The 21,685-nt window shown below is 47.4% G+C and overlaps 1 protein-coding gene across 8 annotated transcripts; it reads left to right on the plus strand.

Moving 5' to 3' along the window:
* The first annotated feature begins 6,968 nt into the window (after nt 1-6,968).
* Nucleotides 6,969-13,270, plus strand: AP5S1 (adaptor related protein complex 5 subunit sigma 1). 8 transcript variants are annotated; one of them, XM_026012344.2, is made up of 4 exons: nt 6,969-7,099; nt 7,517-7,716; nt 8,155-8,346; nt 9,848-13,270. In XM_026012344.2, the coding sequence occupies exons 3-4, from the start codon at nt 8,171-8,173 to the stop codon at nt 10,272-10,274; spliced, it is 603 nt and encodes a 200-aa protein (XP_025868129.1). In that variant the 5' UTR covers nt 6,969-7,099; nt 7,517-7,716; nt 8,155-8,170; the 3' UTR covers nt 10,275-13,270. The 8 variants fall into 8 exon arrangements, with proteins under 8 accessions (XP_025868129.1, XP_025868130.1, XP_025868134.1 ...); XM_072736284.1 differs by having other exon boundaries at nt 6,992-7,109; XM_026012345.2 differs by lacking the exon at nt 7,517-7,716 and having other exon boundaries at nt 6,970-7,099.
* The last annotated feature ends 8,415 nt before the right edge of the window (nt 13,271-21,685 follow it).

The following is a 21,685-nucleotide window of genomic DNA, read 5'->3' on the forward strand; positions in this document are numbered from 1 at the left end:
TTTCCACTCCATGGGTCAGGATCAGGCCACATGGGGAGGAGAGAGCAATGGGTGCTGAGTGTCTAACAATGCCCAGGCTGTGTGCCAGGTGCTGACATTCAAGGCTACATCTGTTCCCTTCATATCACACCATCAGAGTCATAACTGTGGTCACAAGGCATTTAGACTGTTCCAGACATTTACCTATTGTCTCCTAAGCTTACCAGGTAGGTATATAGCTCATTTTGCAAGGGAAGAGAAGGAGGCAGGGAGGGGGCCTCGGTCAACCCAGGGAACAAAACTTTCTCCAGAGAGGGTCCTGGTGCTGACATATACCCTGAGGAGAGTGGGCCTGAGCCTGGTAAAGGGAATGCCAGAGGTTTGTCCCTCCAACTCAGGCCAGGACCCCATCCATCCACTGGGAAGTCCAGGAGATGGGGCAGAGGAGTTCCAATCCCTCCTCCTCCCCAGCAAGAGCGGTAACTTTCTTCCTGGATGCTCATAAAGGGGAGCAGATCAGGCAAGGAAGCGGTTTAAAATCCTGGGCTGTTGGCCAGTTTCAAAGGTTGTTTTGCTTGAGCCAGGGCGGGGCAGAAATTCCAGCCTGGGAGCAGTCTGCTTCCATGGTTAAAGAGCTTCATGGGGCCAGGACTGGCCAAGTCAGTGGGCTCTGGTGAGATCTGGACATCTGAATTGCTCACTGGGTCACTTGTTTTTTGTTTTTTGTTTTTTTTTTTTAAAGATTTTATTTATTTATTCTTGAGAGGAGAGAGAGAGATGGAGACATAGGCAGATAGAGAAGCAGGCTCCCCATGAGGAGCCCGATGTGGGACTCGATCCCGGGATCACGCCCCGAGCCAAAGGCAGACGCTCAACCACTGAGCTACCCAGGTGTCCCTCACTGGGTCACTTGTAATATCAATTTTTAAAAATGTTTTCTTTTTAAATTAAAGAATAATCAACATTTCCTCAAGGGCACACATGCTTAAGCGTAGAGCATAGACCCAAGGAACTACCACACAGCTCAAGATACAGGACCTTTCTAGAATCCCACAGGGGTCTCTTGTGTTCCCTCACTCCAAGGGTCCCCCAGTATTCTCACCTCTATCATGGTAGATTCGTTTCTCCTATTCTTGAGCTTTGTATACACAAAATCCTACAGTTCATAGTTTTATGTCTGGCTTCTTTCAGATTTTTTTTTTAATTTTTATTTATTTATGATAGTCATAGAGAGAGAGAGAGAGGCAGAGACACAGGAGGAGGGAGAAGCAGGCTCCATGCACCGGGAGCCCGACGTGGGATTCGATCCCGGGTCTCCAGGATCACGCCCTGGGCCAAAGGCAGGTGCCAAACCGCTGCGCCACCCAGGGATCCCTTCTTTCAGATTTTGAGATTTGTTTATCTTTCCTTTAGCAGTGCTTTGTTCTTTTCATTGTTGTATAGTATTTCATCATATGAATACACCCTAAATTGAATTATTCGTTTTATATTTTTTTCTTCCAGTTTTCAATTAAAAAATTAAGATACAATTTATATGCAGTCGAATTCACCCATTTGAGCATCTGGTTCAGTTCTAAGTTGTGACAAATGGATGCAGTTGGGTAACCACCATCACCACCACCAGGATATGGAACATTTTCATTCTGCCCTCACTAGATTCTTTGGGGTGATCTCAAATGGTATTGGGAATATACTCAGGAGTGGAATTGCTGGGTCGAGATGCGTTCCGTGCAGCTTTAGTGTTTTCCACACGGTTGCTATAATGTTACCTTCCCACAAGTAGAGTCTGAGAGTTCTGGTGCTCCATATACTCTTCAAAATTGGTGAATTTTGGGACATCTGGGTGGCTCAGTGCTTGGGTATCTGCCTTTGGCTCAGAGCGTGATCCCGGGGTCCGGGATCGAGTCCTGCATCGGGATCCTTGCAGGGAGCCCGCTTCTCCCTCTGCCTAGGTCTCTGCCTCTCTCTCTGTCTCTTATGAATAAATAAAGAAATAAAGCCTTTAAAAAATTGGTGAATTTTAATTTCTCTCTCTTAGCCAGGAAATGTGATTGTTGTTTAGAACAAAGGGCTCTGTGAAGTGCTGAACCTACACGTTGTGGCATAGCAGCAGCAAGGTTTCAAGCATTATAAACCCAGCTTGTTTTCCAACTCTCCTATATTGAAGTAATGGTCTTAATTTTCTCCTCAGGTCAGATTCTTTAAAAAGTTAAAGTGACTCTTTGGAGTTAATTGGCTGTATGTTATTGGCTTGAGTCTGTCCACTGACAACAGCTCACAGCCATCTAGAAAACTTGGGATATTTACCAGGTCTTCATCCTTGGAATTGAACACATAGGACCCATTTTCCAGAGACAATAAAACTGTTGGTACAGAAAGGAGGGATATTTAGACAAGGAGGTCCACAGCCTCGTGGAATCTGGAAACAATCAGGAGAGGGAAGTTGAGTAATGGTGAAGTTGCCGTTCTACAGCCAGGAAAGTCATGCCTTGAGAGAACGCTGCAGGATGTGGACTTGTTCACAATCAATTGTTCAAAGAAGACAGCTGGTTATGGGACAGAAGGTAAGAAGTATTCCCACCCAACCCACACAGGAATTTGTGTGGGTGCCAGGCAGTATGCTGCTAGGGCTGCCTCTGCCCCACCTCGCCAGCATCAGCACACACCCCTGGGAGGGGGTGGTGCGCCTGCAGTGGCAGCCAGGCTCTGAGTCAGCAGGGCTGGGGCAGCAGGAGGGGAGGGAGCCTCACGTGGCTGGGCTTGAGCTGCCTCGTGGGGCCTCCTGGCTGTCAGCCCTGCAGGAAGCTCAACTGTTTGAAAGGACGAATCACACATGGCCCCATCCCCCTGGAGCCCAGCCAAGACTACTTCCATGGGGCCTGGGGCTCCCCAAGGGTGGGATGGAGCTCCTAGGGTTGGGTTGTAGAAGGTAAGCAAGGCTGGGGTTGGAGGAGGCTTATCACCTTCTGGAGCCAGGAGCAGGGGCTGAGTCAGCCCCTGGGGTGACTATCAGGGGACAGGGGAGAAGGGAACATGCAGGGGAGGGGAGAGAGCAGGCTGAAATCTATTGATGTGCATACCTCCCTTAGCATGTGTCACATCAGGAAAGTTACTTGATCTCACTGTGTCTTAATTGCCGCATCTGTAAAATGGGGATTGTAAAGCCCCTCCTTCAAAGAGTTGTGGGTTGGATCAAATAAGTGAGTGTATGTAAAGCACTCAGAACAAAGACTATCTACAGCAAGTGCCATACAAGAGTCTGCTATGGCTGTTATGACTTAGGGCCAGTGTGAGGATTACAAGATCAGACAGATAGAAGGGATGGGCCTGAAGACAATTAAAAGAAAGGCTCCAGGCTGAGAGTTTCCTTCCTTTCTGTGCATGGGCAAGCCCCTGGGTGATGGGTTGTAAGAGAAAAGCCCAGAAGCTATGTGTAGGCTGGTGGCCTACTGCACCAGTCCAGGCAGCAGTTAGGAAGTTGTGGAAGATGTGGCAGAGACAGAGGAGGAGGCTATTGGTGTGGCCAGTGGGAGGCTGCTTGCACAGGGCAATGCCATCTCTGAGGTGGCCTAGGGAGGAGGAAGAGGACACAATGACAAGGCTTGTCTGACTTTGGTCCCCTTTATTCTAAGGCAACCTTATCTATTTAATCTCAGCTCATCTGGATTCTCAAAAAAACAGATCCCTTCTTAGTTTGCTGCTCTACTCTTCAAGAAACAGCTAGACATCGTAAACCGGGAGTGATTAAAAAAATCCACAGCCCGGGACTAGCAGATTCCATCCAACAGCCCTCCCCACATCCAGAAGTAGGTGGTCGCTCAACTAGTCTGGCCTGAGAACTCAGGATCTGTAAAGATCACTAATAAGGGTTTCTAGCTGTCAGGACCCCATGGGGCTGTCTCTGAGGAGTGAGCTCCCTACCTGAAAGTGTGTAAGTAGGACCCAGGGGTTGGTCCTAATGTCCAGGAGAAGCAGCACAGCTTCCCAAGCCAGGCTGCCCACCAGCGAATAAGGACCCTGCTGTGGCTTGGGTAGGTGGGGAATGGAACCTGTTTTCCAAATTGAATCAGTATGTCACTGTGCACACATTATAGTGGTGGGCACCAAGGGGTATCGGAAAAGGCAGGAACCAGGCTGCCTGCCACTGTGGGGTTGGCCTCACCCTGACATGGGCAGACAGCAGTGGAGGGTGGGAGTATAGGGAAGGGGCCAATGCAAGAAGCTTGTAGGCACCCCTGCCCCCCCAATTCAGAGGACCACTGAGAATAACAGGGCTGGGGAGTGGGGTGATGAGCACCTCTGCCCACAGCCAGAGGAAGGGGAGGAGAAATGACAGGAAGGTGTGGTTCCCCAGCCACTTCTAGACAGGTGGGCCAGGCCTTAAATCCAGCTACCTGCTTCCTTGAAGCTCCTCTAATTTTTTTGTAGTGCTTTTATTTTACCTTTTCCCCTTTCTCTCCTCAGTTTCTGTTTCTACCTCACTCTCTCTCTCCTTCTGTTCATATCCCATAAACCCATACCTATTGTATGCCTGGCTCGGCTGCAATCTCTAAGGTAACTGCTATGAAAGCCTCATACACAAGAGCATGCAACATGAGTTACCTTTAGCACACTCAGACTGTTCCATTTTGTCTTCAGGGCAGGTCTTATAACTCCAAGAAGTACCAGGAGGTTCAGCCTGTCCGTCCCTCTGCCTGACTCCCATCCGTCCAGAAGGCCCCATTTGCTTTCCAGTGCTGACCAACACCTTTCTGACACCTTCTCCTATCCTGCCTCTGTATTAAGGGTTGTCAACACTCATTGACTTACTGAGTGCCTACCATGTGCCAGGCAACATCCTGACCACTCCACACGCTGCCTCAATTAGGAATGAATTAGACTGTATATGACAGCAACTCCACACAGCTGTTGAGCAAGATCAACATGTGTGCTCTTCCCACAAGGCTCTGCAACATCTAGGGGGACCCAGGCTCCTTCCTGCCTCGCTGTCCTCAGCATAGGGCTTTTGATCTGAAGGCACAGGTTGGCTGAAGGCTGTAAAAATTCGGGAACAGCACCTGACTCAACTCTGCTTTTTATCAGGACACCCAACCTGAGTCTTCCACAGCCTTCCATGGCAGTGGCTCAGGCTAGCTTCTCACTGCTGCCTCCTTCACATACCTCGCACAGGGCCGGCCAGCCAGCCCCTCGGTGGCCTGGGACTTGGAGTGGATTCACTGCCTAAGGAATGGACAGAGGCTGGAATGCTGTCTTCCAGATGCCAGGTGGCCCCCAGCAACCAGAGCCCTCTGCCAGCTCTCTGCTATAATCAGCTTGTAATCAGCCAGCAGACATGGGTTCTGGCCCAGAGTGATAGGGACCAGGAACCAGGAACTGAGCCAACATGACCCCCAGCCTTGTGACTGAGTCCCCACACCGCCTCTGGGCCTGCCTCTCCATCTACAAATATAATATTATGTGTTGTACCTTTGGTCAAAATGCCCACCTGCCTTGGCCAGCCCCCCAGCTACCTCCTCTAGACTTCCTTCAGTGCCCCCCTGCTCACATCCTATGGCCAGAGGGGCCCAGAGTACATGCCCTGCCCTCGGAGGGTCCTTGCCTGAGCTGCCCTGCCCTTCATTTCTTCAGTCACCAAGGAGTGTGTTCTTGTTGGCTCCAGGTCTGTTTTATACAAGGCCCTGGGGAGGGAGGATGAGTGCTGCAGCCTGGGCAGGCCCACATCACCACCACAGGCAGACCCACAATGCAAAGGGGGCAACTGAATGCTAATGGGCAGTCCAGGGAAGAAGGTTTCCCCTAAGTTTTGGTCTGAGCGCATTTTGAAGGGCAAAAAAGGGGAGAAAAGGGCATTCCAGGCTGAGAGAACAGCCAGTGTGGAGGCTCTGAGGCAAAGAACATGGGTGTCTTGAGTGGTTCACATGCCAACAGGTGAGCATATACATGCACGTGTGGGGATGCTCAGGGAGGCAGTGAGGCTCAGGACAGTTCTTGCAGGGCCCCACACACCTCTAGGAGGAGCCTCTAGTTGCAGCTTTACCCCACTGCTTGGCTCTGGGGGCTGGTGCCTGGCAGTACCCCTTTCACTTTGAAGTAAGTCTCTTCGGGCAGCCCGGGTGGCTCAGCGGTTTAGCGCCGCCTGCAGCCCAGGGCCTGTGGAGACCCGGGATCGAGTCCCACGTCGGGCTCCCTGCATGGAGCCTGCTTCTCCCTCTGCCTGTGTCTCTGTCTCTCTCATGAATAAATAAAATCTTAAAAAAAAAAAAAAAGGAGGAAGTCTCGTCACTATACCTCTGATAGCCTCCCTCAAAGCGGTGTTAGAACTGGTCAGCCTGTGAACCCTGTGGGGCTTCACTGGGGCCCAGCGAAGTGACCTACCTGCCAGGGGCACGCAGCTGCTGACAGGGTGGGCACGAATTTGAATCATTCTACTCCAACCCGAACGCTGGTCTTAATCCGCTGCAGAAATCCACAACCCCAAGCTCCCCGGACCCCTGCCTAAACAAGCACCTTTCACCTCAAAAAAATAACAATTTCCAAAAAAAGCTCAGGAATCTGCATTTTAAGAGGCACCCCAGCGACTCGCACGCACACTGCCCGGTTCGGGAAACGGCCAGACACTTTCAGGCCCCACGAGCCTCACGAGGGTGGCAGGGGCCGCGGTGGCCCGAAACCCGCCCGCGACGACGCGGCCGCTCGGCGATTTCCGGAAGGTTCAGACGCCGAGCAGCTGCGCCCCCTCGCGGTCGCCAGGGGCAGTGGCCTGGGGCTTGGCTGGTCCAGGGCTCCGAGCGGGAACCCCCACACCCGCTCCGCGAATAACCGGCGTGGGCCCCTCTGGGAGTTGGAAGCAAGGCATCTCTGGTGGGAGGGCCAAAGCCTTCCGCGCCGGAGGTCCCGATATCAGAACGCCACCCCTCCCCACTCCCCGACACAGAGCACCCGGCGTAGGGCGGGGGGGGCGGGGGGGCGGGGGGGCGGGGGGGTTCCGCCCGCCGACCCTACGCGCGTCACCGGGCGCGCGCGCCCGCGACTGCTGTGCGCAGGCGCCCAGGAGCCGCGCAGCCGCCATTGCACTCCAGCTGCCGAGGGGAGCGGCCTGTTAGCGGAAGTACTCGGGCAGGTAAGGAAGGGTGAGTACGACGCCTGGAGGACAGCGGCCCCGGGGCTGAAGGGACAGCACTCTCGGGGCAGGGTGCTTCGCTTAGGTGTGTTTGACTGGAGCAAGGAACTACAATCCCCCAAATGCATTGCGCTGCAGGCTTGCGCGAGGCAGTGACGTGAAGGTTTTGGTCGCTACCATGTTTATGTGAGGGGGGAGGGGACACAGTGGCGAGGGTTGATGACGCGCTCTTCGTGAGGCTGGAGGGTCACCAGAGGTCAGCGCCAGGTCGGCTGGCAGCCGTTCTCAAAGCGCCTTCGCGAACCTTCCTGCTAATTTAAGCAGATGATCTACTTACCCTGCAGTATTTAGAGGTTACTTCAGTGTGTATTTTCTTTCTTTTCTTTTCTTTTCTTTCATTTTATTTATTCATGACAGAGGGAGAGGGAGAGGCAGAGACACAGGCAGAGGGAGAAGCAGGCTCCTCACAGGGAGCCCGACGTGGGACTCCATCCCAGGTCTCCAGGATCACGCCCTGGGCTGAAGGCGGCGCTAAACCGCTGAGCCACCGGGGCTGCCCCAGTGTGTATTTTCTAAAAACAAGGACATTGTCCTATATTCAGGATATTCAGGATCAGGTAACATCGATTACGACTATATCCTAAAATGTATATTGTCCTAATAATGCCTATGTTGAAACTACCCTTTTTTTGGCCAGGGACCCCATCACACCCTGCGTTCAGCTGCCCTGTCTCCTTAGTGTCCAGTGCTCTGGAGCAGCAACCCAGGATCCCTGGACTCTTGTGACTTTGACACTCTTAAAGATTCCTGGCCATTTGTTTTGTAGAACCCGGTTTGGGGTTGCCTGAAATTTCTTCACTATTTGACTTACGGACAGAAGTCCTGCTGATCAGACACCATTATTCAGAGGCAGGGAGTACATCCTGGGTGGCGGAGGAGAACCAGTGACCAGCCAGCCACAGCAGCCCCCAGATATGCTCCCAGACCTGTTTTATGGTTGCCTACCCTGCTGGGCTTTCACACTTACCTCACTGAGGTCTCTGGCTTCCCTCTAGTGTCCACCCTGGAGCCATGGTCTACGCCTTCCTCATCCACACCTTGCGGGCTCCACAGGCCCAGGACATGGGCCTTTGCCGAGTGCTCTACTCCTGTGTCTTTGGTGCTGAGAATTCACCCGATGACCCACGACCACATGGTGCTGAGAGGGACAGGCTCCTCCGAAAGGAGCAGATTTTGGCTGTGGCCAGGTAACACGCAGGCCTTCACTGAATGCATGCCTGATTGTGATGGGTTTGGGAGGGGGAGTGCGTGGGAGGGTTGAGGAGGCACAGAGAATCAGACTAAGAGGCAGAGAGAAAATCTGAGTAGTGTTTCCACGAGTTGTCCCTCGTTCACAAGTATTTGTGAAATGCTGCTGTCATTATAATGACTCTTATAGCTAGCATTTATCAAGCTTGTACATATGTGTTAAGTGTTTATGTTCTGAGCATTTCATGTATATGAACTCATTAATTCTTGTAACCAATCTATTGAGATAAATAGAGTTATTATCCCTGCTTTACAGATGAATAAACTGTAACCAGCCCAAGGTTATGCAACTAGAACATGGCAGACTGGAATTTGAGTGTAGGCAGGCAAACCTTGGAACAGATTAAACATGCTTTGCAGTGCAGGATTTCTCAGGGCTTTTAGTATATGTGCAGGCTTTATGAACTCCTAAGGAGGAGAAAGAATGTGATACGTAGGGACTCTGAGCCCAGAGCCTCTTGAAAGCCTGGGATCCACAGAGAACAGTGTGGAAAATACTGTTCCAGATGTGGTGGCTGACCTTGGACCTTCCCCTCCCAGAGCCAGATGGAGCCAGTAGGTGCCAGAATCTCTTTGCCTCTCTGCATTCTGTGTGGGGTGGAGAGATTAACATTCTGGGGCAGCCCTTTTGCCATCCCTTTTTTCCTCTGGGCCTGCCCCCCCCACCCCCCCACCCCTGCGTGGCACAGAAAACCAAAGGTCTTTAAAACCAGCCTGTGGAAAAAAAAAAAAGAAAAAGAAAAAAAAAAACCAGCCTGTGCATGGCCCAAATTAGAAGGTGATTCAGGAGGGATCAGACTGTGATTACAAAATCCTAAATGGCCAAGTGGAAGGTCTTTCTTTTTTGTTTGGAGAGGGTTGCAGGATGGGACAGGGGTGGAGAGGGATAGCCCAGTTGAGTGTAGCTTTTACTTCTTGTGGCTTGCTTTTCTTTATGTTAAGGAGGCCTCTGTGAAATTGGTGGGGGCGGGATCTTTTTCTCTGGTGCCCTTTCCTGGCCCAAGGGGCTATGTTCAAAACCTGCCTTCTCTCTCTCTCTCTCTCTCTCTTTTTTTTAAAAGATTTTATTTATTCATGAGAGACACAGAGAGGCAGAGACACAGGCAGAGGGAGAAGCAGGCTCCTTGCAAGGAACCCGATGTGGAACTTGATTCCAGATCCTGGGATCATGCCCTGAGCCAAAGGCAGACGCTCAACTGCTGAGCCACCCAGGGGTCCCAGACACCTTATCTTGAACACATGGAATCAAATGATTCAGGGCCTGGAGGCAGGAGCCTGGATTCCAATCCTGGTTCATGCTTCCTGCTTTGTGGTACTGAGCAGGTCATTTAGTTTCTCTAGGACTCAGTTTCTGCATCTGAGATGTGGAGTTAATAGCAAGTCTCAATTCTCAGGGTGGCTGTGAGGATAACAGAAGTCTGACCCACTCACTCTCTGCAGGCAGGTGGAATCGATGTGCCGGCTGCAGCAGCAGGCATCTGGCCGGACCCCCATGGACCTGCAGCCTCAGTCCTCAGATGAGCCAGTGCCCCTGCATGAGGCCCCGGTTGGGGCCTTCCGTCTGGCAGCAGGGGACCCTTTCCAGGAGGTGCGGACAGTGGTGTGGCTGGGTGTGCTCTCATTAGGCTTCGCCTTGGTGCTAGATGCCCATGAGAACCTACTGCTGGCTGAGGGCACACTCCGGCTCCTGGTACGCCTCCTCCTCGACCACCTTCGGCTGCTGACCCCAAGCGCCAACCTCCTGCTTCGGGCGGATCGCATTGAGGGCATCCTTGCCCGCTTCCTGCCCCATGGTCAACTGCTCTTCCTCAATGACCAGTTTGTCCAGGGTCTGGAGAAGGAATTCAGTGCTGCATGGCCCCGCTGACTCCTCACTGGGATGGGACTTCTGAAGGGGCAAGGAGGAAGGACAGGGATGGATGGACACACAGCCAGGTGAAGCTTGGCATTGGCCTCCTTCCCAGCCTGCTCCCAGCTCTCGTGTGGTACCACACCCAGGACAGGTGGACGGCTCAAGTTGGCAGAGAGAAGGGGGGGGTGGGCAAGGGGTGGTGGGGAGGAATCCCAGAACATCCTGTCCCTGAAGTTGCCATCTGACTCATTCAGACTGCTGCAGTGGGCCAGCCCCACCTGTCCTTGACCCCAGTTTCTCCCATCTCCATCAGCCAGCCCCCAAAACAGTCTACCAGTTGCTAGTGTTGGAGCATGAGGAGTGGAACTCAGCCCACTTTCTCTTTCCAAATCCACAGTTGTTGCAGTGCAAAAGGAATCAGACTCCCAGGGTGGGGGAGCTGGCTGCTGCCTTTACACCCACTTAGGCAGCATTATCAAAGATTTTGTCAGTGAGGGCCTGCTTGGTGTCCAGCCCCATCACGGTTCACAAATGTGTCATTTGTTCAGCAGGGGGATTCTTTTTTTTTTTTTTAAGAGAGACAGAGAGAGGCAGAGATACAGGCAGAAGGAGAAGCAGGCCCCACTCAGGGAGCCCGATGTGGGACTCGATCCCGGATCCCCAGGATCACGCCTTGGGCTGAAGGCGGTGCTAAACTGCTGGGCCACTGGGGCTGCCCCAGCAGGGAGATTCTGTAACTCATTTTGGGCCCAGCCCTTGCCAACCAGGCAGCCTTGAGATAATCATAGGTTTCCCTCGTCTTCAGGGAGAGAAGGTACCATCAGGTGGGTGCAAGAGATCTGGCCAGAGTGAGGTTCTTTCTTATTTTGAAGTAAAAGTACCAATTGTTTGATATCACTCTCTGTTTCTGTAAGTTTGGCTAATGCATATTTGCTTCAATGAGTACTTGCCTCTCTGAGTTGGATATCTGAGCCTTTATGGTTAGAGATGCCCTCCAAGAAGCGGAGACCTCTTGTGCCTCACATCACTCTTGTCTCCTATGCCTCCTTTGGGTAGCAGTACTTGTTTTCTCTACCAAAATGTGGTGGCTTGACATGGATCTCCGAGAAGCAGAACCTGAGATAAGGATTAAATACAAGTGGTTTACATGGGAGGTGATCCCAGGAAGCACTGGAAGGGGAGGTAGCCCATACAAGTATCAAGGATACTTGGATTATGAAAGATAGGTAGGGAGCTTTGTACCTCTAGGGACCTGTAATACAATAGTTGGCTCTGAATGAACATTGGAGGGGTGAGGGGCTGTGGATGTTTGTCTGCCATTCCCTTCAGTCAGTGGTTGTGAGTTGGTCCTAGGGCAAATTCCCTGGCTCTTTCTGCCTCCAGAAAAAGGTAGTGTGGAGCTGGGCCTCGCTGCACAGTGGTCGAACCCAAAGGGATGTGCATGGGGCACCAAACTCCTATTAAGAGTCATTAATCAGCAGCTCCTAGTAGTGGTTTAAAATTATTCCATTGGAAGAAAACTCCATCAACATCAGTTTTCATGATCTGAATGTTACCTGTGAAGCATGGCTTTCTTGGATAGGAAAAACTAGCCTCCTAGGTGGTCAGGGTTTAGGTTTGTGCCCCATCATGCTTCCCAAGTATCAGGTGCCATTTGGCACCCAAAAAGGACCCATTCACACCCACTCAGGAGGCAGCACCTATGATCGAGGTTTTGTTTTCTCGAGTCTGCAGCCAGCACCATCAGCCATGCTGTGTTTTACACCATTACCATTGGGACAAGGCTACCTTCTCCATCAAAGGGTGCCACAAATCACCCTCTGACTTTGAAGACCTAAAGGGACCTTACTCTGTGTGTGGCAAGTCGTGCCACTGGAAATGTTCCACAGATCCTAGTGGGACACCAGTGCTCTATATAGTTGGCTCTCTTGGGCTACCCTTTCCTTCATTCCAGGTTAGTGGTCCTGGTGGGGTGCCCATGTTCTCACAAGAACAGGCTCCCCTGGCTTTGTTTGAAGGGCTCAAGCTTGTCTGGTCTGAAACCTTTCTGCCAATTTTTTTTTCTTTTTATTTATTTTTTAAATTTTATTTACTTATGATAGTCATACAGAGAGAGAGAGAGGCAGAGACATAGGCAGAGGGAGAAGCAGGCTCCATGCACCGGGAGCCCGATGTGGGATTTGATCCCGGGTCTCAAGGATCGCGCCCTGGGCCAAAGGCAGGCGCCAAACCGCTGCACCACCCAGGGATCCCTTCTTTTCTTTTTAAAGATTATTTACTCATGAGAGACACAGAGAGAGAGAGAGAACAGACACAGGCAGAGGGAGAAGCAGGCTCCATGCAGGGACCCCGATGTGGAACTCGATCCCAGGGCTTTGGGATCATGCCCTGGGCTGAAGGCAGACGCTCAACTGCTGAGCCACCCAGGTGCCCCCCTATAGTGGTAAGTCTTAAAGGCAGGTAGTATCAGTCCTCTTTGTTCTTCAATAATGAGTTGGCTATTCTGGATCTTTTGCCTCTACGTATATACTTTAGAATCAGTTTGTCAAATCCACAAAACATCTTGTTGGCAATTTCATTGGGATCACATTAAATCTGTAGACCAAATGTATCAAGTTGGGAAGAACTGACATTTTGACAATTTTGAGTCTTCTGATCCGTGAACGGGGAATAATATCTCCACTTATTTTGTTCTCCTTTGATTTCTTTCATCAGGGTTTTGTGGTTTTCTTCATATAAACCTTGTGCATATTTTGTTATATTTATACTTAAATTTCATTTTGGGGGTGTTAATGGTACCTGTGTAAATGAAAATATATTTTCATTTCAATTCCATGTGTTCATTTTTGATATAGAGGAAAGTGACCTTTAAATATTAATTTTATATCCTGCAACCTTGCTATGATAATTTATTCATCCAACAGTTTTTCTTCTGAATCTTTCTTATTTTCTACATGGGCAGTCGTGTAATCTGTGAACAAATAAAGTTTTATTTCTTCCTTCCCAGTGTATTTAGCTTTTATTTCCTTTTCTTATTGAATTAGTAGCACTTTCAGTGCAGTGTCGAAAAGGAGGGGTGAGATGGGACCTCCTTTTCTTGTTCCTGATCTTAGTGGGGAAGCTTCTAATCTCTTGCTATTGACTGATGTTGACTGCAGATTTTTGTAGATAGTCTGTATTAAGTCGAGGAAGTTCTCTTCTATCCCTAGTTTGCTGAGTTTTTACCATGAATAGTTGTTGGATTTTGTCAAATGTCTTTTCTGCATATACTTTTATGATCATATGATTTTTCTTCTTTAGTCTGTTGCTATAATGGATTACATTAACTTTTTCAAATGTTGAACCAGCCTTGCATACCTGGGATAGACCATATTTCGTCAGTTATAGTGTATAATTCTTTTTATACATTGTTGGATTTTATTGCTAATATTTGTTGAGGACTTTTACATCTATGTTCATGACCGATATTGGTCTGTAACTTTCTTATATCATCTGGTTTTTGTATTGGTGTGATACTTGCCTCATAGAATGAGTTAGGAAATATTCCCTCTGCTTCTGTCTTCTGGAAGAGATTTTAGAGAAACAGTATATCTTCTTCCTTAAATATTTGGTAGAATTACCAGAGAACCCACCTGGGCCAGCCTTGACTTTTTAAACTGTTTTATTTTATTTTGAAGATTTTATTTATTTGAGACAGAGAGAGAGAGAGAGAGAAAGAACACAAAGCAGGGGGAGGGAGAGGGAGAAGCAGACAGCCCCTCTGAGCAGGGAGGATTGAACTCCCGACCTGGAGTTCAATCCCAGGACCCTGGGATCATGACCTGAGCTAAAGGCAGACACTTAACTGACTGAAGTGCACAGGTGCCCGGTTTATTATTTTATCTTATTTATTTTATTTTTTAAAAGATTTTTATTTATCCATTCATGACAGACATAGAGAGAGAGAGGCAGAGACACAGGCAGAGGGAGAAGCAGGCTCCACGTAGGGAGCCTGACGTGGGACTCGATCCCGGGACTCCAGGATCGTGCCCTGGGCCAAAGGCAGGCACTAAACCACTGAGCCACCCAAGGATCCCCTATTATTTTATTTTTTAATTAAATTTTATTTTTCAAACAGGTAACATGGTTTAGAAATCAAAATGATAGGGACACCTGGGTGGCTCAGTAGTTGAGTGTCAGCCTTTGGCTCAGGGTGTGATCCCATATACTGGGATTGAGTCCCACATTCGGCTTTCTGCAGGGAGCCTGCTTCTCCCCCTGCTTATGTCTCTGATTCTCTCTGTGTGTCTCTTATGAATAAATAAATGAATAAATAAATCTTTTAAAAAATTAAAAAGATAAAGGTTTTATTGAAAAAATTTGCTCCCACCTCTGTCCCCATTCACTGTGTTCCTCCCACTGCCTCAAGGATAATAGCTTTCTAGGTTTTCTACATATCTCTTTACACAAACAAATATGAACTTGTATTCTTTTTTTTAAGATTTAATTTATTTATTTATTTGAGAGAGAGGGCACAGAGGGAGAGTGAGAAGGAGAAGCAGACTGCTGAGCAGAGAGACCAATTTGGGGCTCAATCCCAGGACCCTGAGATCATCACCTGAGCTGAAGGCAGACAGCCAGCTGAGCCACCCAGGCACCCTAAAAACCCAACTCTTGATCTCAGTTCAGATCTTGATCTCAGGGTAGTTAGTTCAAGCCCCACCTTGGGCTCCACACCTGGCATGGAGCCTCCTTAAAAAAAAAGTTTAAAAAAAAAAAAAAAGAAAAAAAAAAGTTTAAAAATATTATTGAAATATAATTGATACACAATGTTATATTAGTTTCAGGTGTACAGCAGAGTGATTCAGCAATTCTGTACATTATGCATTGGTCCCAAGTGTAGTCACCATCTGTCACCATACACATTGTTAACAATATTATTGGGTGTATTCCCCATGCTGTACTTTGCATCTCCATTGACTTACGTATTTTATATCTGGAGTACCTTTTACTTCCCTTTATCTATTTCACCCATCCCTCCACCCCTTAATCCATGCCATGTTAAAAACATGGCAGATCTCAGAAAGCACTGGAAAAGAAAAATGACTTCCTGAAAATGTCTTATTTTTCCATGAGGTAGAAACTCTGGGCTGAGGCCCCACTGGACTCAGTTCAGCTTGGCCTAAGAGAGCCTGCAGACTATGAAGTTCATGAGGCTCTGTGTGACTCAGACCTCTACCCTCTTGATTGTTCCAGTTCTCCACTGCATGGATTTGGTGCATCCCTTAGTGTTGGAATGGCGGTTGCCTGAGCCCTCATCCAACCCATTGTAGGACACTCAACACTGCCTTGGCACATCATATGTGTCTCCGAGCCATCACTTCTCATCTTCTCTGGTTCTGTGGTATTGTCAGACTCATTTGGGTCTCAAGACATGTAGCTCCTCTCTTCTCTCGTGGGTGTTGTGTCTGTCCAGACTCAGAATACCTGTTCTTTCCTTTGATGCACCTTCAAATCATGCATTTGGGTGTAGCAAACTTTTACTAAAGTTTAAGAGGATAGAGGAGAATTATCTTAAACAACAAAGAGCAAAAAACTTGATTGATTGTTAGACATTCCTGTTTTCTGAGTGTCTAGATCATTCCCCCTAAAGGGGTCTTCTTACTCCTAGCTCCTCCTGGAGCCTAAGCATCCCATCAACTTTCAGGCTGTTGCCTTCCTTCTGTTTATTAAAAATTGTCTGTCTTCTTTTTATTATATAATATATATATAACATAAAATTGACCATTTAAACCACTTTTAAATGTACAATTTAGTGGCATTGAGTATATTCACAACATTCTGTTTCCAGCATGTTTTATCATGCGAAGCAGAAACCCTGCATCCATTAAGTGATACCTTCTCATGCTTCTTTCTGTGCTGTTTGTGCTCAGCAGCCTGTTTCATTCGTGTTCATTCCCCTGTCCTGTTCATACTGAGCAGTGTAGGGCCTCATCCCCCACCCAGCTTGGCTTCAGGCCTGCCTATTGATGACATACTTGTGCCCACTTAAAAAGGAGAAAGAAAAAGACTGTTCTGGGTCTCCCATCTGAAGCAACTCAAAGCACATTTTCAATTCTGCTTTGAACTTACAAACTTTTACAGGATATGATTAAATTCTCAAGCAAGAATCCCATCCCCACTAATGTTTGTAGGCTTAAAGGGGCCCATAGAAAGATATATCTTTCCAGACATGAATTGTATATACCCATTAAAAAGTAGATATAGCTGTTAAACTTTTTAAAATCAGTTTTCTCTACCTTCCCGCCATTACATATGTTTATTTGTGTGTTATTTAGTTTCATGTTTCTTTTTCCCATCAAGCTAGGACCAGAAGGATTCACATTGTGTCTCTTATTTTCTACAATTAAACATAGCACTTGGCATGTAGCAGGCACCCAAAATATATTAAACAAATGGATGAATGCATGAATGAGAGGTAGTTTTTAGGAGGCCCTTGAGGCCAGGGAATCTGCAGCCTCACCATGTAACAACTTTTTCTTTCTCCTGGGAAGCAGATGGAAACAACAGACTGCCTCTGTTATCTCTCAAGGATGGTACGCCCAGAACCACATGTCTCTTTCCCAGATGATAAGCTGCTTGTTACAGCAAAGGAAGCAGTGGTGTTGCATTTGCAACTTTCCTGCTACAAGCTCCTTGTGTTCAGAACTTTAGCTTGCTTTTTACACTGCTGCTGTTCATGGGAACGAATGATCCTTCTCTTCAGTGTTCTGAAAGAGATTAGCGTTATGATTGGATGTTAGCATAGGCCTATGATTTCTGCCCCTGGGAAAGGTGAGTAAGAGTGGTCAGAACTCCTCCTCTCTCCAAAATAATCGTCTGGGTTGGAGCAACAGCCTAGCAGTAGTCAGAGCAACACCTTCTATGTTCACCCCAATTATGCGGGCCATGATGGCTTGAGGGTGCAGAAATCTTTGGCCCAGCAAAGACTCAGCCTTAAGCTAGAGTTGGCAGCACAGCATTTACTCTCTGGGCATTGCTTGGGGTCGATACTTGATCAAAAATAAAAAGGACATTAAAGCCCTATGACAAATGTTTGTTTCAGTAACAAATAAATGCTACTTAAGTAGCATTATGTATAAACAATAATCTGAGGTATCCATATCATGATATGACAATATCCATCATTTCTTTTTTTTTTTTAATTTTTATTTATGATAGGAACACAGTGAGAGAGAGAGGCAGAGACACAGGCAGAGGGAGTGCTTCTCTATGCACCGGGAGCCCGACGTGGGATTCGATCCCGGATCTCCAGGATCGCGCCCTGGGCCAAAGGCAGGCGCCAAACCGCTGCGCCACCCAGGGATCCCGTTCTTTTAGTGAACAAGTCTCAGATTCTGCTAAGACTGTTGCTTGTGGCCAGCATTTAAAAAGGAAGGAGAGGGGATCCCTGGGTGGCTCAGTGGTTTAGCACCTGCCTTTGGCCCAGGCGTGATCCTAGAGTCCCAGGATTGAGTACTGCATCAGGCTCCCTGCATGGAGCCTGCTTCTCCCTCTGCCTGTGTCTCTGCCTCTTTCTTTCTCTTTCTCTTCTCTTTCTCTTTTTCTTTCTCTTTCTGTGTGTCTCTCATGAATAAATTAAAAAATATTTTAAAAAAATAAAAAGGGGGATCCCTGGGTGGCGCAGTGGTTTGGCACCTGCCTTTGGCCCAGCACGCAATCCTGGAGACCCGGGATCGAATCCCACGTCGGGCTCCCGGTGCATGGAGCCGGCTTCTCCCTCTGCCTGTGTCTCTGCCTCTCTCTCTCTCTCTCTGTGACTATCATAAATAAATAAAATAAATATTAAAAAAAATAAAAATAAAAAAATAAAAAGGAAGGATATTATAAAAGGCAGTTTTGGAATTGGGGGATGATGGATGTATTCATTATCTTGGTTGTGATGATGGTTTTGTAGGTATACACATAAGTTAAATCTCATCAAATTGTACACTTTAAGTATGCATAGTGGTCAGGAGATAAAGAAATCCACCAACAAAAAGAGCACTGGCCCCCACAGAGAGGAAATGTTTAATATTTCAGTGACTATTTCAGTACAGTTGGGACATTTGGGTAATCCTGTGTATTTTTAAATGCTTTGAAACATGCTGCTCTGGCCTCTGGACTTTACTCATGCAAGGAATCATTGGCCTGAACCAAGTTAAGCATCCATGCTCTAAAGAGACAGAATAGTCTCATACATGAGACTCTTCTTATGTTCTAGCCTGTGGGGTTTTTGTAGAGGCCAATCCCCATCTAGCTGCCCCGAAAGGAAGCCAACCAGTGGATGTGTACAGAACTCCCCAGTGCTTTTTATTGCCTCATTCTTCTTTTTTTTTTTTTTTTTATTGCCTCATTCTTAATGCAAACAGTGTTCTCCAGACATTAGGGGAAAGACTGCCAACACAAAAAAGAAACTAAGCAAAGAGCAAAAAGTAGCTTTAGAGGAAAACCATGCAGGGAACATTAGAAAGAAAAAAAAAGTAAGCCTCTCTAATTACTATTCTCAGTAATTAGATTCAGGAAGATATCACATCCATAAGGTTTGGTTTATGGAACAACAGAGTATAAGAATGAGTTCTCAGAAAGTAAAGGTATTGCTTACATTAAAATTTAATTTGAAGATCTGGAAAATAAAGGAACCAGGAAACAGGACAAAATACAGGAACAGAAAAGGTAAGATACAGGAAATCTTGTTGCTTTGGACAGAACAGAAAGAAGGTACTTGAGATTTGCTGGCTAGTTCTAGGAGTGGGAGATATTGTGGGTGCCAAGGACTCGTGTGGTAGACTGCCCTGACTTATCATTCCACCCTTCATTCACACCCTTGCCCTGTGGCTTTACATCACTCTCTGAAAGAGGTGGAAATCTATTTCCACTCCCATTGAATCTGAGCCAGTCTTAGTGACTTGCTTTGGCCAGCAGAATGTGGCAGAAGTGATGGGCCATATTGGAGTTGAGGCCCAAAGAACATTTTGAGCTCTCAGAAACCTGCCAGGCCATCATGAAAACAAGCCTAGGCTAGCCTGCTGGAGAGTGAGAGACCACATGGAACAGAGATGATCCATCCCAGCTGATATTGTCTTTGGCCAGTCAGTTCCCAACAAATTTGGGAACTGGCATGAGTGAGCTGGACTAAGATGAGAACAGTGTAGCTGAGCCTCAGATCAGATCACCAACCTGCAGAATCGTGAGCTAAATAAATGGTTGGTATTTTAGTCAGTTACATTTTGGGATAGCTTTTTTACTCCCCGAAAGCCAACTGCTGCAACCAGTTCTAAGTCCTTTTAGGGGGCTTTCCTATATCTGCAAAGGCTGGAAAGTAGAAAAAATACATTTACCAGAGTCCTTTGCAGCTAGAGTTAAGAATATAAAATGAGGGATGCCTGGGTCGCTCAGTGTTGGAGCGTCTGACTTTAGCTCAGGGCATGATCCCAGGGTCTTGGGATGGAGTCCAACATCGGACTCCCTGTGGATGCTTCTCCCTCTGCCTATGTTTTTGCTTCTCTCTGTGTGTCTCTCATGAATAAATAAATAAATCTTTTAAAAAAGAATATAAAATGAGGGGTGTCTGGGTTCCTCAGTGAGTTGGATGTCCAGACTTGTGATTTCGGCTCAAGTCATAATCCCATGGGTCATGGGACCAAGTCCCCAGTTGGGCTCTGTACTTAGCGGGAATCTGCTTGGGATTCTCTCCTTCTGCCCCTCCTCCTGCTCACACACACACACTCTCTTAAATAATCTTTTAAATTATATAGATAGATGATAGATAGAGACAGAGAGACATAGGTATATATGATCTATTAGATGCCCCCATCAGAGATTTAGGGGGTGGGGGCCATCTTCCTGCTACCACTTCTGCCGACAGCAGAGACACAAATGTGAGGGTCTAGAGCCAGTCTCAGCAGCCAGACTTGGTATTCCTGCACTGATTAGATATTGAGAGAGAGCTGTGTGGAGCTGGGGGTGACAGCAGGGGCCTTCTTGCTTCTGCCTGGGTGATGTGCTCTTGATTCAGTTACTCCCCTTGGCAGCCTCCTGCTGCCTGCAGCTACTGCCCCCCCACACCCACCACCTCCAATTTTGAAATAAACTAATTCTCCCTATAAAATTCCTACCTGTTGGGGAAAAAAGAAACTGACCAAGTTATGTGTTGGTGAAATAGAGGACTGAACTGGATCACCTGAAACCATCAGTACCCTGCCAGTGGGAGTGTAAAATGATGCAACCACTTTGGCAAATTGCTTGGAAGCTTTTTGTTTGTTTAAGTAGTCTCCATGTGCAATGTGGGGCTTGACTCACGACTTTGAAACCAAAAGTCATATGCTCTACCAACTGAGACAGCTAGCCATCCCTGGAAGCTTCTAATAAAGTTAAACATATCCTATTGTCCAACAATTTTTAAATGAGTGCATAACTCCACAAAAAGATTTATATGTGAATGTTCATAGCAGCTTTATTGCTAGTAGCCCGAACCCAGAGACGCCCAAATATTCCATAGAAAATAGAATGAATAAAAAAATTGTGGCATATTTATATAATAGAATACTACTCAGCAATGAAAGAACAAATTCCTGAAACAAGCAACAACATAGATGAATGTCAAAAACACGTTGGGTAGAGGCACCTGCCTGTCTCAGTCAGTGGAGCATGCAACTCTGAATTTGAGCACCATGTTAGGGTAAGAGATTACTTTAAAAAAAATGCTAGGGGATCCCTGGGTGGCTCAGTGGTTTGGCACCTGCCTTTGGCCTAGGGCATGGTCCTGAAGTCCCAGGATCGAGTCCTGCATCAGGCTCCCTGCATGGAACCTGCTTCTCCCTCTGCCTGTGTTTCTGCCTCTCTCTCTCTCTGTCTCTCATGAATAAATAAATAAAAATCTTTTTAAAAAATACTACATGAAAGATGCCAGACACAAAACAGCATTTATTTATTTGATTTTGTTTATTTATTTAAAAAATATTTTATTTATTTATTCATGAAAGACACACACACACACACAGAGGCAGAGACACAGGCAGAGGGAGAAGCAGGTTCCACGCAGGGAGCCCCATGTGACAGGCGCTAAACTGCTGAGCCACCCAGGGATCCCCTTGATTTTGTTTATATTAAATTCAAGAACAGGCAAAAACTATGGTGGAGTCAGAATAATGAGTTAGGGTTAAGATTGATAAAGGAGTACAAAGGAACTTTCTGGAGAGATGGAAATATTCCAGATTTTGGTTCAGGTGCTGGTTACACGGGTATTTACATAGGTAAAGATTAATCAAGTGGCACACTGAAGATTGATACATTTCACAGAATTATGCTTCTAGAAACAAAGCCCTTTCATGCACAAAATAACTACAGTGGTTTCTGTCTTCTTCACTGGCTCCAGATCCTAGGGGAGGGGCCCTAGGACGTGAGAC

Source organism: Vulpes vulpes, chromosome 14 (assembly GCF_048418805.1).
Source record: "Vulpes vulpes isolate BD-2025 chromosome 14, VulVul3, whole genome shotgun sequence".
NCBI classification, from domain to species: Eukaryota; Metazoa; Chordata; class Mammalia; order Carnivora; family Canidae; genus Vulpes; species Vulpes vulpes.

Coding starts and splice junctions, on each gene's coding strand:
- AP5S1 (XM_026012344.2), top strand. CDS start 8,171: ATGGTCTACGCCTTCCTCATCCACACCTTGCGGGCTCCACAGGCCCAG. Junction 8,347..9,847: donor CAGATTTTGGCTGTGGCCAG/GTAACACGCAGG, acceptor CACTCTCTGCAG/GCAGGTGGAATCGATGTGCC.